The following is a 16,992-nucleotide window of genomic DNA, read 5'->3' as shown; positions in this document are numbered from 1 at the left end:
GATCCAATGCAGCCAATAATAAATTAATTAAAAAAAAAATCCTACTCAGTGTAATGCAAATAATTCCTCAGAGAGAATCAAATCTAGCAGTGTTATACCCAGTAAATATTCAATTTGTTGTTGGCTTAGTCCTTCAGTCACGTCCCAACTCTTTGTGATCCCATGGACTGTGCCCACCAGGCTCCTCTGTCCACGGGATTCTCCAGGCCAGAATACTGGAGTGGGTAGACTTTTCCCTCTCCAGGGGATCTTCTCAACCCAGGGATTGAACCAAGGTCTCCTGCACTGCAGGCAAATTCTTTATCGTCTGAGCCACTAGGGAAGCCAAATACATAGTCAATAGTATTCCAGATAATTTATGGCAGAAATCATGTGCAAGTGAAGGGATCTTTATCAATGCATGAAGAAAATTTAGAAATAACAAAAATTTCTCCCCAAAGGGGCCTGTTAAATAAATTATGACATACCTGCATAATATCAATACTGTACTATGACAACCATTGAGATACAGATTTATATTCGTTAATACAGAAAACTGTCTACTGTACATTGCTAAATGGAAAAAGGCTATAAAAGAGTTTGTGAAAGAACTGCCATTTTGTTAAAAATGGGAAAATATTTTCAATGCATATATCTGAAAATGAAAAGTCTTGAAGGGGACAGGAATTCTGATATTTTTTCCTTTCTTTCAACTTATTGTATTTTCTATTTTTACTCTAGTGAACATTCAGTATTGATACAACAAAGAACAATAATGCGGAAAAAAGAACACTTGCTATGAAACAAAATTCTACTATTCAGTCCTCTCTTAATTACTGTTAATCCTTTTCAAATTTTCTTCACTTTTTAATAATCTGAGATTTCTTTTCTAATACTTTTAAACTGCTGAAGAAAATCGGTAACAAAACATTGATGAAACAACAATTTGCTAGTCTAATATGAAAAGCAAAACCCCCTCCTGCTGAGCAATCTGTCTAGAAAACTCCAAAAGGAAGCGACCTTTGTTCTGCTTATATTCCCAGCAGGCCTAGTGGAAGAATCATAAATCCTGGTTTTCCATGTGCCCACATCACTCCAGCCAGCCCACCCAGCCCCCACCACTTCTTTTCCTTCAGCACCTACTTACGAATATTTGGAGAAGGCTTATCCCGCCAACCTTAAACTTTCAGCATTGTGGTCCCTGGCTTTTCTGCACGACTCATAGACTCTTCCCGATCCCCACACCTCAGGGAGGAATCTATTATATTTTGGTCCTCAATCTCAACAGTAACTAAAAAAACTCTTCCCTGAGCCTTTTGCTCAGTGACTGCCCTGCCTATTTTGGCAAGTAGCCTCCAGTACAATCCCTGCTGGGAGGGTTTCCACCTCGGAAAACCCAGCTCAAAGCTTCCCACCTCTTGCTTCTTCTACCAGAGCCTACCCAATCCTTTAGAAGAGCACACAAGAGTCAAGGGCCCAGAGTACAAGAGTCTGCAACTTCTGACGCTGCCACGACAGCGAAATTAATATCAGATTCTTTGAAACACCATTTTTTAACACATACCGAATCCGAGAGAGATGTGCTTTAAACTATGAAGTTATTATTACTGTCAAATCTTTAGGCAGCAGAAGTGAAATAATCAAGAAGGCAAAGATAGTTTTTGTAAAAAAAAAAAAAAAGAAGAAGAAGAAGAAATAAACCTTTACTGTTTAATAAGCAAATTTTGATTACAGTCAGCCAACAAAACTTTACACAAAAACTTTATTTTCTAAACAGACATACATCTGATGTTTTCTTTACCAGGTCTCTTGAGGGAAGGTATAATTGCTCTAAATGAAGGCACTAGACAATGAGATGACTTGCCTGACACCACACAGCTATTACGATTCAAAACTAGCCTCTCTAGCTGGGGCTTTCCATCAAATGTCAAGGCCTGTTCTGGGTTACGTGATTTTTCAATGTGAGGGTGGCTATTTCCTACATCGTATTTCCATTTTTGATAATTAATAACACTACAGTGAAGTCTCAAATGTTGCTCATTAACAGGACCCTCCGGTTATTTTGTCCTACTCTGTAAAGCCCAGACCTCCTTCTGCTTCTATTAGGTAGTTTACTTTTACTCCTTTCCACTTGTTCTCATAACACTTTATGGATCTTTTAAGACTGCGCACAAAACAAAACAAAAACTAGCTGATCTGAGTTATAATTCTGCACAAAGTTTTAATAACAAAAAATATGAATATTGAATAGAAAGCTACGAAGCAGAGTACTCCGAGATGGGGCAAAGTATAGAAAGTTGGAAAGCCCTCCACAGCTTTCTTCTGTTTCAGACGAGTCATTTCATCTGATACTCAAACACAGCAAACAAAGCAGGGAGAAAGTAGGTGGTCTTAGACATAAATTCATGAAACAAAACAATTAAAATGAACTTAAGCACTGTGTATTTTACTACGTTAATTTAGAGGAGTGAACCCAGTCTTTCAAAATAAGGGTTTTTTCCAAGTGTGATCCAATATTTTCACAGTAAAATCTGACTAGGCCCTAGGATATCAGTCAGTACGATCTTATTTTCTAGCCGAAACTTCGGGGGAATAAAACAAAACCTCAATATGAGGGAACCTAAACTGGGTTTGCCCTGGACCCCAGTCATTCATCCTGTACAGGCTAAAATGAGCTCTTGGCACCCCAACAGTGACTCTATTTCCCCATATCTCCTTTGGCTTTCATTTCCAGGGACATACGTGGAGCTGCTTCTAGATCCTGAGAAAGCAGCAGGCATAGGGAGTAAGGCACTCAGACTACAAGTCAAAAGACCCAGAATCTAGCCCTCACTTTATCCTGACTCTTTATCCTACACAGCCTCTCTGGGTTGTTGTTTCCTGGTACGTAACAAAAGCACTGGTCCTCTCTGGTTACTTCCGGGCTCCAAAATCTTCTGTACTTTCCTACTGTTTCTTCACTTACTCCTCTTGGTCTGATATAACTAACACTACTCTCCAACCAGCTCCACAAGGCGTGTGGCTTCGTGTGTCAGTGACTAACCTGAGAAGTTAGTCACTTCCTATCTGCAAGCCTAGAGGCCCATGCACAGGCTGCTGTTACGGAACCTAGCACAACATACTTTAAATATTTGTTTCTTTATTATTCCTTGAACCTAACAAGCCCAGCTTGTCTCTGTGCCTTTCAGGTCAACTACTGTCCTTTAAGCCCAGCCAGATGAAGGCTTCTTTAGTCTTCGGATTACCCTTTACTCTAAACTTCACTTCTTGAGTAACAACACAAAATAATACTATATATCTTTTGATGTACACGTTCTGTGCCCTCAAACAGAGTATATTTCATTGGATAGCAAACATTCATTGAGTATTTATTATACACTAAGCATTAACGTAAGAGTCTAATGTACCTTATCTGCACTAATCAGCACAGCAACCAGCACTTAATAGATGACAGCAAGTATTATTATTTACCCTAGGTACTGCTCTGGGCTTCCCTGGTTGCTCAGTTCAGTCCCTGATTGGTGAGGAAGATGCCCTGGAGAAGGAAATAGCAGAACATTCCAGTATTCTTGCCAAGGAAATCTCAGGGACAGAGGAGCCTGGTGGGCTACAGTCCATAGGGTCGCAAAGAGTTGGACATGACTTGGCGACTAGACAACAACAAAAACAAGTATTACTCTGCTGTGATTATGACGGAAAACACTACTCAAGTTTTAAAAAATCATTAAATATCCTAACTTTTGTTTGCCTTAACTACTGAGCTGCCACAACTATGATGTTAGGGTAAGTTAGGTTTCAATATTCCCGAGAGGTAGGGGCTGAAGAGCAGAGGAAACTGAATTCTAGATCTTCAAATCACTGAGGAAAGGACAGGAGGAATTCTAGATCAATGGCAAGTGGAAGCGTTTCCAAATCTCGGTAGACTCTAAGATATACATTTTTTCATATTTTAACATCTCAGAAATGGAGATATATTTTTCAGTAAATAGCATGTTAATTAGTCTTCGAATTAGTAGTAGCCTTTCTAATGTTACATAAAATTATTTAGTGTCTTAGAACAGAGGGTTTTAGAGTCAATGAAATGAAATATGTTTTATCTGTTTGCCTCCTCTCAGCTTATGATTTGAAGAAAGGATTTTCCTGATACCATGGAATGACTTCTGTGACCTAGAATGTAGCCCTGCCCCCTGCTGTGGGGCCTGGTACACAAATGTGTTTCTTCGCATCAGAAATGACTATGCACTGAACTGCCACACCCCTCTTACTTGACAGCCTGGGGCACTTTCTGGTTTCTCAGGAAATATTGGAAAACTGTGGTGTACGGGTGGGAGTGTCAAGTTTCTGAGCTCCCAGGCCAAAATTCCTCTGAAGGCTGGCCCTGCCATGGCACTGCAAGTGAGCCCATTGGATTCACTGCCCCCCATGCCCACTTCAACATCCTCAGGACCGCAGGAAATACGATGCCCAAGAAGACTGTCTCTTCCTATCCAACCTCAATTTCTTGCCTTTCCTGGTTTTCTTTTTACTTTTACAGAAGCATGGAATCTCCCCAGACCAATATTCCCATTTATTGCTGATGAAATATTATCTAAAAATAATGTAGGTAACGGTTCGTGGGTTGAGTAAACTCTAGAAGTTGGTGATGGACAGGGAAGCCTGGCACGCTGAAGTCCATGGGGTAGCAAAGAGTTGGACACGACTGACTACTGAACGGTTCGTGGAGAAAGCAGACATCTGGCTCACGTAAGAATGCCAACTCATAATCCCAGAAGGCAGGACTGCCTTACCTTCTCTAAAACTTCAATGATTTTCCAACCCTTGACAAAGCAGGGCCCTGTATTTATTTCCCTTCGCCTCCACATATTTTCTCTTTCCCTCTTCTTTGCTTCCTACCTACCCATCTTAATCAGCCTGACAGTACAGCCTGATTTTAAAAAGTAAATACAGGAAATCTTGGTCAACTCTGTGCCCCCCTCAGTCCCATTCACCTCTATTTCACTGTGTGTGTGAAAGGTCTTGAAAGAGTGGTCTTCATGCAAGAAGACCTCCTTCCAGACCTCTTCCCCCATCTAATTTCTTCCTAATTAATTCTGTGTCATCACTGTATTTCCATCAACCGATAACCTCAACAAATCCATGGAATCATCCTTGACTTCCCTGGGGCATTTGAAAGTGTTGGCCATTCTCTCCTACTCTAAGCCTTTCGGTTTTCTTCAGCCCTCCCCACAGTGTTCCCTTCTCCTGCCCCATGCCATGGGCATCCCCTAGGCTGGAGTTCTCAGATGCCCACCCTTTCCACAGCCATTCTGGTCCTCAGAGGAGTCATCAATCACAGTGTCAGTGATCACAGAGAGGGAATCACCACATGCAGGGCCAGCTGACTTCTTCCTCAGGCTCTGGTCCAAACTCCCATTTGGTTTCTAAGATTTCGATACACTAGTTCTTTCCCACACTGTATTCCTTTTTGTCACGACAACTTTGCATCTTTGCTCATAGACTTTCTCCAACCAGAAATGTTCTCCTTGTTTCTCTCTGCCTATCTCAACCCCACTACTCCTTTAAGCTTTAGTTAAAATTCAAGCATCTTCCTAAAGTCTATTCCATTAACTCAAGTAAAAACTGAGCTTTTCCTCTTGATTGTCCATAGTATTTACTGTTTAAGCTAGACACTTCTGTACTTTATTTAATTATTCATATTTTTACACTTTGTTTTTTCAACTTATCTAAAAACGTCTATGGTGGTGAGGGGTATGGGGGGTATCCTTCCCGGCATACCCCAATGCTTGGTACAGTGCTAAGTACAAAAACTAGTTAATAAACACCTGTGTAATCACATTCAAAGGGAATATGGGATCTATGTGTTGGAAAAATATAATTGATGATGATGGTAGCAGATTATGTTTATTTAGCATTTACTATGTGCCAGGCTCTGTTGCACTACTCTAAATATTGACACATCTAAACTCACCTGTTTCTGATAATACTACCATGTATGTCAGTTTTCATACAAATAAGAAGGGCAAGGCCAAAGGATGTTCAAACTACCACACAATTGCACTCATTTCACATGCTAGCAAGGTAATGCTCAAAATCTTTCAAGCTAGACTTCAACAGTACATGAACCAAGAATTTTCAAATGTACAAGGTAGACCTAGAAAAAGCAGAGAAACCAGAGATCAAATTGCCAACATTCAGCAGATTATAGAAAAATCAAGAGAATTCCAGAAAAACATCTATTTCTGCTTCACTGACTACACTAAAGCCTTTGAAAGTGTGGATCACAACAAACTGGAAAATTCTTAAAGAGATGGGGATACGAGACCACCTTACCTGCCTCCTGAGAAACCTGTATACAGGTCAAGAAGAAACAGTTAGAACTGGACATGGAACAACAGGCTGGTTCCAAATTGGAAAAGGAGTACATCAAGGCTGTATGTTGTCACCCTGCTTATTTAACTTATGTGCAGAATACAACATGCAAAATGCTGGGCTGGATGAAGCTCAAGCTGGAATCAAGATTGCCGGGAGAAATATCAGCAACCTCAGATATGAAAATGATATCACCCTTTACCGACAAAGTTCTGTCTAGTCAAAGCTATGGTTTTTCCAGTAGTCATGTATGGGTGTGACAGTTGGACTATAAAGAAAGCTGAGAGCTGAAGAATTGATGCTTCTGAATTGTGGTGTTGGAGAAGACTCTTGGGAGTCCCTTGGACTGCAAGGAGGTCCAATCAGCCAATCTTAAAGGAAATCAGTCTTAAATATTCATTGGAAGGACTGATGCTGAAGCTGAAACTCCAATACTTTGGCCACCTGATGCGAAGAACTGACTCACTGGGAGAGATTAAAGGCAGGAGGAGAAGGGGATGACAGAAGATGAGATGGTTGGATGGCATCACCAACTCGATGGACATGAGTTTGAGTAAACTCTAGGAGCTGGTGATGGACAGGGAAGCCTGCCATGCTGCAGTCCATGGGTCGCAGAGTCAGAGACAACTGAGTAACTGAACTGAACTGAATGGTAGAAAGCAAAGAGGAACTAAAGAGCCTCTTGATGAATGAAAGAGGAGAGTGAAAAAGCTGGCTTAAAATTCAACATTCAAAAAACTAAGATTGTAGCATCTGATCCCATTACTTCATGACAAACAGATGGGAAAAAATTGGAAACAGTGACAGACTTTATTTTCTTGGACTCCAAAATCACTGCAGATAGTGACTGCAGCCATGAAATTAAAGGATGCCTGATCCTTGGAAGAAAAGCTATGACAAATCTAGACAGTGTATTAAAAAACAGAGATATCACTTTGCTGACAAAGGTCTGTATAGTCAAAGCTATGGTTTTTCCATTAGTCATGTACAGATGTGACAGATGGACCACAGAGAAGGCTGACCGCCAAAGAATTGGTGCTTTTCAACTGTGGTGCTGGAAAAGAGTCTCGAGAGTCCCTTGGACTGCCAGGGGATCAAACCAGTCAATCTTAAAGGAGATCAGTCCTGGGTGTTCATTGGAAGGACTGATGCGAAGAGCTGACTCATTTGAAAACACCCTGATGCTGGGAAAGATTGAGGGCAGTAGGAGTAGGTGACGACAGAGGATGAGATGGTTGGATGGCATCACCAACTCAATGGACATGAGTTTGGGTAAAACTCTGGGAGTTGGTGATGGACACGGAGGCCTGGTGTGCTGCAGTCCATGGGGTCACAAAGAGTTGGACTCGACTGAACGACTTAACTGAACTGAACTGAGGTAATGTAAGTGGGAGATACCTAGTGGCTCAGACAGTAAAGAATTCGCCTGCAATGTAGGAGAACTGGGTTCAATTCCTGGGTTGGGAAGATCCCCTGGAGGAGGGCATGGCAATCCACTCCAATATTCTTGCCTGGAGAATCCCCATGGACAGAGGAGCCTGGAAGGGGTCCATGGGGTTGCAAAGAGTCAGACACAACTAAGCAACTAAGCATAGCACAGCACAGATATTATAAGTAATTAAGATGATTTAAAGTATATGATTTAAAATATATGGGAGGACGTGCATAGATTACCTGCAAATACTATGTCATTTTATATGTGACTTGAGTATCTGTGGATTTTGGTATCTGCAAGGGTGTGAGGGTGGGGCAGGGTGTTGGTGTTGAAACCAACCCCCCCCCGCAGATACAGATACTAGGAGATGACTGCATATCCCTCATTGCCACTTCCCTCCCAAACTCCCTGTAATACATCTTGTTCCTTACCTCATGTACCAAGTGAAAAGTCTTTCCTCAGAACACATCCTCTCATCTCTCTGCTGCATGCAACACAGTTGAGCCCATTCCATTTGGAGCCTCCTCCCTGGCTCCCCTAACACAATACTTTTCTGCTCTTCTAAGTTCATTTATTCGAAATGAACCTAAACCTGCACTTCTGGCTTCAACTGTGGTGCTGTAGTAAAAGCACTGGTCTGGGCATCCAGACATCTCCTGGCCACACGGTTCAGTTTCTCTGAGCTTTGTCTCTCCATTTAAAAACTGAGTGGCTTGGATCTAAGTTTTTTTTTTTTTTTTTCCCCACACTGTGACTCACATTTTACACTGTGGTTCAGTATATACACACATGCATTTATGGAATCCACGTATGTATAGGTATACACTCACAGAAGTAATATAGAAGTACTGCATACTTTTACTACATGAGACGTACTTGAAATTTTCTATTCACTTCTATTTTATTTTTCAAAAAATGCTAGTTGCAATCCACTAAATAGATTTCAAACTTAATCATGGGTATTTACCCACATGTATAAAATAGTGACTTGCTGAAATGTCAGGTTCCTTCTAGTAATAATATAAGAGGATTTTGTGTTCTAGCCCTCCAACCTTGAACCGTTAGCCTTAACTTGCATCTGAATTCAGCCTCCTATTTCTCTCTGTAAGAGTTCTTCATATAGGTATCTTAGTATCACTTAAATTAACCTAGTTAACATAGAATTTGAAGCACTAGGTCCCCTTCCCATTGTAACTATTCATGGTCTTAAGTGTTAGTCACTCAGTTGCACCCAACTCTTTGCAACTCTGGACTATGGCCCGACAGGATCCTCTGTCCATGGGATTCTCCAGGCAAGAATACTGGAGTGGGTTGCCATTTCCTTCTCCAGGGGATCTTCCCAACCTAGGGATCAAACCTGGGTCTCCTGTACTACAGGCAGATTCTACACTGTCTGAGCCACCAGGGAGCCCGTTTATGTTCTTGGCAAGCATAAAACCCTAGTGCTGACTTTTGGACTAGTAACGGTAGAGTAGCTCACATTGTACGAACTTCCCTACTGAAAACTAGCAGCAACTCTGGACAAGATATTTTTGAAAACAACTATGTGTTGGAAAGCCAGCAAAAACAGCCAGAAACTGGAGGGGATACAACTCAAAACATGGGAAGAAAACTAGGTAAGATCCCTGTTTATCTGATACCCCATTACCCCCACCCCCAGGGAATCCCTAGTGTTTTAGCATGCGGGAAGTAGAGCAAAAATTGAGAGGCAACCAATGGTGATCTTATTTGGCTGCAGAATCAAAGGTCGTGGACTCTGAAGTGACTTGATATTAAGGAAGAAATCCTGAAAAAGAGGAAGCTGCAAAGAGGACAGCCCCAAAGTCTATACAGAAATTCCCTTCAAATCCTGAACTGTGCATGCAAGTGATGTGACTAGTGAACACAGCAGAAAGCAGCAGCTGAAGGCCAAAGAGCCAAGCAGACACTCAAAACTCTCTGTGAGTTGAGACAGACTTTAAAATCTGAGTCCCTTCAAGTTGCTGCTGCTGCTACTGCTGCTAAGTCGCTTCAGTCGTGTCCGACTCTGTGCGACCCCATAGACAGCCGCCCACCAGGCTCCCCCGTCCCTGGGATTCTCCAGGCAAGAACACTGGAGTGGGTTGCCATTTCCTTCTCCAATGCATAAAAGTGAAAAGTGAAAGTGAAGTCCCTTCAAGTTAGGAGGTTCAACAAACATATCCAGTTGGAAACCTCAGCAGAGCTGCACCTTAGGAGCAAGGCCCGCCTCCCGGGACGAGGAGACACACCTTAAAGGCAAAACCGTAATAGACCTGCTGTAACAAGAATCCAAGCTTGAGGCCTTCACAGAATGAACTGTTACTACAGGTCAGGGGAAGGAAAAATCCTGGCAGAACAATTTGGTTTCTAGCCTGGGAGGTGGTCAAGGAGCACTCTGCTTCTCAGATGCAGTAGGTGGAAGGTGGGGAACAATGGGAGAGAGGAAGGGAAGGGCATTATACCTGTAAACACAGGGTCCGAGGACAGACGTCTGTCCAGTGGGGGGTCAATCTGGATCTCAGAAGGGAGGGGACCATGCAGTGACAGCTGGGGAGGGGGAGGATTTGTTAGGGGGAAGGGTGATGGGTGGATAAGAGATGAAGAAATCACAACTTATGAGCACCTACTATGTTCTAGACATGTCATGTTTTATTTATATTATCTCACTATGAGACAGGTATGATCATCTTCACTTAACAAATAAGGAATCCAAAGCTCAGAGAAGTTAAATAATTCGTCTAAAGCTACACTACTAGTAAATGGGGAAGCTGAGATATGAATTCAAGGCAGAAGATCAAACGTGTTCCCTTCCGTAAGCACCTGTTGTGACTGTCTAACTTTCAGGAAGGGCAATGGCACCTGTGCTGTAAAACAGCTAGCAAAGTTAGAAAGCAAAAAGATCTCTGGGACAGACCAAAACATTGTTACAGGTCAAGGAGGGTATTAGAGGTATGAAAAGAAGTGTTAATGTGAATATACTATCAAAAGTTAAGTCCTCAAACATAAAGAGAGAGTTATAAAAATGGAAATGTTATCAGGTGGAACCAAACTGATCTCAGAGAGCTCACTGGGCATATTACAACACTCCAGAGAGAAAGGTTTGACTCATAAGTGAAACAATAAACACAGTTAGGAGGCTTAATACAATAAGGAACTAACGAAAGGAAACAAAGTTCACAGCTGTGGGGGAAGGGAAATGGAGTGACGCAAAAAACTAACCTAAGGAATCACAGAATCAGACATTTTTAAGCTGAAAAGAATGTAGAAGTCATCCAATCCCCATCATTTCAAAGTAAAAATGCACCTAGGAAAACACAGCTAGCTGCTTAATATCTCGAGTTTGGTTTCATTCTTTATCTTTACAAATGCAGGTAGAGAGCCTGCTTTGTCCAAAACAGCACCCTGGAAATTCAAGTTAAGTCTGTGTTGAAAAGACCCCTGGACAAACCACCAGCAGCTCCAGGATCACAACAGGGACTTATCTTTTCAGTGGATCCACCACACTTCTAACCACCGGGCCTGTTCTGAAGGAGACCTGGACAAGAAAGCTTCCACTTGGGAGGAAGGTGTGAGATGGATTTTCTAGATCCTTCACATTTTCTGACTCTTTCTCCTCTCATCATGTTCTGCACTCTCCCAAACTGGCCAAAACCATAAAGTCTGCTTGACGTGAGTATAACACACACAAAAAAGATTTAAAAGGAAGTCCAGTAATTGCAACAACAAAATAAACACGGTTCATTTCAGAGACCTGGAGAAGACAAACTGGCAACAAAGAAAGAACCTCTAATGATAAAAGACCCTTAATATCCCCATTTTACATCTTCAAGTTCAGGGAGACAAATTCACCTGAATAACTAACATATACAATGCACCATTAAAAATATACTTTTCTCATTTTCACAAGAGGTTTGGTGTGCACCATTCACTTAAGATTCCTAAATGTCAAGGGATGAACCATCTGTAAAACAAGTTAAGTCTTCTTCCCTCTAAAATCTAAAGAAGTGCAGGGATTGAGAGAGAGAACAGGCCAGGAAAATAAATTTTCACTTGGTGCCCTGATAAAGGACTTGCCCAGGCTCCATAAGATAAACAAAGGATATTAAAGTAAAAACGGAAAGATCTTTGGATTACAGACCCTGAGAAAAACCATCTAAGGTAAAGGAGAGTTCCCATGAAAGCAGCCTGGTTTTGAAAGCCATGTCGCAAATTTACAGCACTATGCACACTCTTGGCTCTTCTCACTCAGGATACACTTATTAAAAAATTTGGGGCCAGTTTCCTGAAGTTTACAAATGTTCCTGGTACCTAGAAGAACTATTCCTTTTATTTATTCCCAGTCTTATCCTCTAAGAAGCCTGTCTGAGTTCCTACCTTGGGCTCTCCTCCTGTTCTGCACAAATTCCGAGTGTCTCAGGGTGCCCGGTGCTGTGCGGCGGAAGCAGCTGTTCCTTTTCCAAGTTTCTGGGCCATTTAATCTTCTCTCTTCCTCTACATGCCAGCTATTCTTCTCTAATGAAGTGCCCCGAGGAACGCCACCATGATGTTCTCCTTGGTTCCCCCTTGTCCACTGACTTCTCGGACCCTCTGGGAAGAACCCTCTGCTCTCAGGTGCCATCATTCCTGGTCTGTCGATGCCATTACATTCTGAAGTCTTCCTCTGGTGGAGAGAATCTGCTCCTCTGTAATTCTGAAATTTATATTCACAGTTTGCAAATAGAGAATCAGAGCCTCTATTCTCCATCTGATCCCCAGCATGAATCTTGGTTTGGGGATCGATTTTATCATTTTGATAAACATTCCTGTCCCCGTCACAGTATTTGACAAATTCATTACGTTCACTGATACCACTCAAGTCTGGGAAGTCCACAGACTGACCATTAGTATAATAATTCTCAGGAACATGATCTAAATCACTGAGGTCTCTATGATAAAAATTAGTTTCTTTACAGTCCTCAAGATTGTAATTATGATTCCTGCGGTCTATATGCTGGGTTTGAGGCTGACCAAAATTCCCCGCAGAATCGTTCAAATCCCTGCGGTCAGTCCACTGTCCAGTTTCTTTAGAGTTCTTAGGATTATGATTCAGATTCTGATGATTTACGCAGCCATTCGTCTCCCCGTATTCTCCAACTTTCTGGGTTACAAATGGGCTTCCTGTAAACCAATCATTTTTAGTCATGGAGTTCGGATTCCCATCATCTACATTTTCTGAATTACAATCACCACAGCCTGGAGTCACACTTCTGTTGTACACACAGTCCTTTCTACCTTCCTTTGCTTCTTCATCGTCCACATAACTTGGTTCACTCTGTTCAAAATCCCAGTATCCACAATGCCTTTTTCTGTAGGGCCGATTCTGCCCTGTGGTTTTGTGTCTGGAATCGCAGTCATCCTCTCTGTAAAGTCCACCCAGAGCAGGAAGGTCCCTTTTCTGTAGACTTCTGCAGTCTTCATACTCCCGGTTGGAGCTCCAGTCCTCGTTCTTCTGCAATTCTTTTTCTTTCTTCATCTTGTGGGTTTCACACATATTCACTGTCCTCAAAGACACACGTTCTCTCTCTCTCTTCCATGGGTCTGGGTTGAGCTCAGACAAGGACAGGTGCAGGGTAGCCCACGGTGGTATCTGTCCTTCTTAAAATGTCTCCCAAAGCACTTCAAATGCTCTTCTTGCTACTCTGGTCGGAGCACGAAGAGATGTGGAGTAAATTCTATCTCAGGATCCAATCAGTGAGCTGCTCTAGCTTTCCCCACGGAGCCCTGAAGGTAATTAGTAACTAGTGTTCTCGTGATTGGAGTTGGCAGTTTTGTTTCGTGTTTCCTTCAAGCTGGTCAAACTGGCTTGGCTGCTTTATGAGCTGAGGGCAGAAGCATTCTGCTGCTCTAAAGGCTTTGCAGAAAAAGCAGAGTGAAAGAGAAACAGCCCCCTCTAACAGCCCGAGGTAAGATCATGTAACACTTTCATCTGCCTCTTTAATCCTTTAGTAATCAATCAGGGCTATGAATAAATGCTTTCATGTGCAGCACAAACTGGACCTCCACTACCCTCCGAGTCTGGCTTTACTCCTTGGACACTTGAAACTCTTCGGGACACCGTTCTCTTTAGTAGAGGCAGGACTCTTCCGCCTTTGAGATCTTTGCTTTTATGGGATTCAGGTTACCAGTTGGTGTGCACTCAAATCACAAGCTGTTCAAGCTCCTGTCCGCAGACACACTGGCTATCCCACTCAAGGAAGAAAAAGTACATCTTTTATTCTGATTTGGTGTGAGGGTAATTTTATAGTGTAAAAACTCTTCCCCAAAGGAATACAGTTATGTATGCTTTCACATTTTCCTTGACACTTGTCATGTCAGAGAAGCATCAAAACCATTCATCTTCTGGGACTTCCCTGGTGGCACAGTAGACAGGAATCTGCCGCCAGTGCAGGGGATATGGGTTCGGTCCCTAATCTGGGGAGATTCCACAGGCCACAGAGCGATTAAGCCCGTGTGCCACAGATACTGAGCTTATGCTCTAGAGCCCTCAAGCCACAACTAGTGAGCTTGCACGCTGCAACTACTGAAGCCAAGAGCCTAAAGCCTGTGCTCTGTACCAAGAAAAGCCACTGCAAGGAGAGGCCCACAGGCTGGAACGAAGAGCAGCCCCTGCTCTCCGCAACAAAGACCCAGTGCAACCGAATAAATAAATTATATATTTCAAAAAACTCATTCATGTCCTAAATCTCTTTTCCACCTAATTCATGTAGCATATTTAGGAACTGGAGAATGAGACTAGAAATCAGAAAGGTGGGTATAAAAATACCATTTTGAATTCATCAATAATAGATTATTTTATGTGAAGCACTGTGGAAGACAAAAGGATGAAGTTAGTCTCTCTTACGACACAGGAGCAACACACTATAAAGTATGACTGGAGGAGAAAGTACCGTAACAAACACAAATGGTGATGGCAAAAAGCAGGCTCTGGTGGGGCAACTGCAGCTTCACAGCAGTAGTGTTTGAGCTGTGCTTTCAAGTAAAAGTAGGGTTTCCAAAGACTTTCCACACATGGGAAGCTAGGAAAGGGGGAACAGTTTGAAGGGTACATGTGTGGAAAAAAGTAACAGGATCATGCTTGAGGGGTAGGTTCAGGCAGATCTGAAAGGACTGAGGCCACTTACTTTAATGAGTAATGAAGGGTCACTGAAGCCTTCTCAGAAAGAGAGTGATATGCTAAGAGAGCCTTTAGTAAGATTACACTTTCAGCTATGGTCATCTATCAAGTGTCCTTGAACTTTTATCTAATCCCTATTTGTGAAACAATATAAAGAACCCTAAGGAGACCAGGGTTATAAGCTTTGTCAATAATTAGATGTTTATTCTTGGATAAACAAACTGGTTCCAAATAAGGAAAGGAGTAGTCAAGGGTGTATATCGTCACCCTGCTTATTTAACTTACATGCAGAGTATATCATGAAAAATGCTGGGCTGGATGAAGTACAAGCTGGAATCAAGATTGCTGGGAGAAATATCAATAACCTCAGATATGCAGATGACACCACCCTTATGGCACAAAGCGAAGAACTAAAAAGCCTCTTGATGGAAGTGACAGAGGAGAGTGAAAAAGTTGGCTTAAAACTCAACACTCAGAAAACTAAGATCATGGCATCCAGTCCCATCACTTCATGGCAAATAGATGGGGAAACAATGGAAACAGTGAGAGACTTTACTTTTTTGAGCTCCAAAATCACTGCAGATTGTGACTGCAGCCATGAAATTAAAAGACTCTTGCCCCTTGGAATAAAATTTATGACCAACCTAGACAGCATATTAAAAGCAGAGACATTATTTTGCCAACAAAGGTCCATCTAGTCAAAGCTATGGTTTTTCCAGTAGTCATATATGAATGTGAGAACTGGACTATAAAGAAAGCTGAGCGCCAAAGAACTGATGCTTTTGGAATGTGGTATTGGAGAAGACTCTTGAGAGTCCTTTGGACTGCAAGGAGATCCAACCAGCCCATCCTAACTCCTGAATAGTCACTGGAAGGACTGATGATGAAGCTGAAACTCCAATATTTTGGCCATCTGATGTGAAGAACTGACTCATTGGAAAAGACCCTGATGCTGGGAAAGATTGATGGTGGGAGGAGAAGGGGATGACAGAGGATGAGAAGGTTAGATGACGTCACTGACTCAATGGACATAAGTTTGAGTAAGCTCCAGGAGTTGGTGATGGACAGGGAAGCCAGGCATGCTGCAGTCCATGGGGTCGCAAAGAGTCCGACACGACTGAGTGACTGAACTGAACTCTTGGATAACCACTTATTCTCTCTGGGACTCAACCTACCCATTTATAAAATGAGGCAGTTGGCCCCAATGACATCCTTGACTGCTTCTTTCTTTTTTTTTTTTTTGGTTTTAATTTTATTTTATTTTTAAACTTTACATAATTGTATTAGTTTTGCCAAACATCAAAATGAATCCACCACAGGTCTGCTTCTTTCTTAAAAATCCATGCTTCTGTTTTCCTCGAAACTCCTTTTCCTTTCCTGAAATACTGAATGTACTGTGATACATCTTTGGATTCTATACTAACAGAATTAACCTCTAGATTGTTAAATCTGATTTTCATGCAAAGTTTTTGTTCTTTTGTTCTGTTGCAGTAGCAGGAACAGCCCTGGCAGCTGCCATGCTGTCAAGTGTGTTTTATAGGGCCAAGATCAGGATGAGGACTAGGAGCTGACATATATATTCTTTGATCTTCACTAACTATAAGGAGGATATTGTATTATTTTTATTTTACTACAGATAAAGAATCTTTGAGACTTTGAAAAACCTCTCCAAGATCACAGAAACCAGTAGAAGGAAGGGCCATAATTTAAACCCAGATCTGTCTGACTTCATGGCACTAGACGAAGAGGAGTATCTCAAAAACATAGGAAAATGTTCATTTCCCTCAAATCGAGTAAGCAAACAAGCACACTCTATCATGGTCTAATTCACACTCTATCACTGCCAAGGTGAGTGTGCACACACTCCACCCCATGCACCACACAGCCATCCCCTCTCTGTCTTCAGTCCTGGCTTACTTTTACCCTGCCTGAGTGTTGACCCTCAACACCCAACTGAAACGAACACCCACACCAGCACAGTAACAGACTGTCCAGTACTTGTGACTCAGTCATCAGTCATCTAAAACCTCCTGCCTAAACCCAATAAAGATCGTGA

The 16,992-nt window shown here is 42.1% G+C and overlaps 1 protein-coding gene across 4 annotated transcripts in view; it reads right to left on the bottom strand.

The window, feature by feature from the left end:
- The window catches only part of DNMBP (dynamin binding protein), a 117,282-nt gene that overhangs the window by 33,942 nt on the left and 66,348 nt on the right, over nt 1-16,992 (bottom strand). Inside the window, exon 1 of one of the 4 annotated variants that reach the window (XM_027528495.1) lies at nt 12,158-13,505. The exons of 2 other annotated variants lie outside the window; for them this stretch is intronic. In XM_027528495.1, the coding sequence (XP_027384296.1) occupies nt 12,158-13,313 (1,156 nt within the window). In that variant the 5' untranslated portion in view covers nt 13,314-13,505. Of the gene's footprint in view, nt 1-1,126; nt 1,214-12,157; nt 13,506-16,992 lie in introns of those variants that run through there. One more of the 4 variants, XM_027528496.1, reaches the window with a different exon arrangement.

The sequence above is a fragment of the Bos indicus x Bos taurus genome, chromosome 26 (genome assembly GCF_003369695.1).
Source record: "Bos indicus x Bos taurus breed Angus x Brahman F1 hybrid chromosome 26, Bos_hybrid_MaternalHap_v2.0, whole genome shotgun sequence".
NCBI classification, from domain to species: Eukaryota; Metazoa; Chordata; class Mammalia; order Artiodactyla; family Bovidae; genus Bos; species Bos indicus x Bos taurus.
Note: the sequence above shows the minus strand (reverse complement) of the source record. Positions and strands in the feature narration are given on the sequence as shown.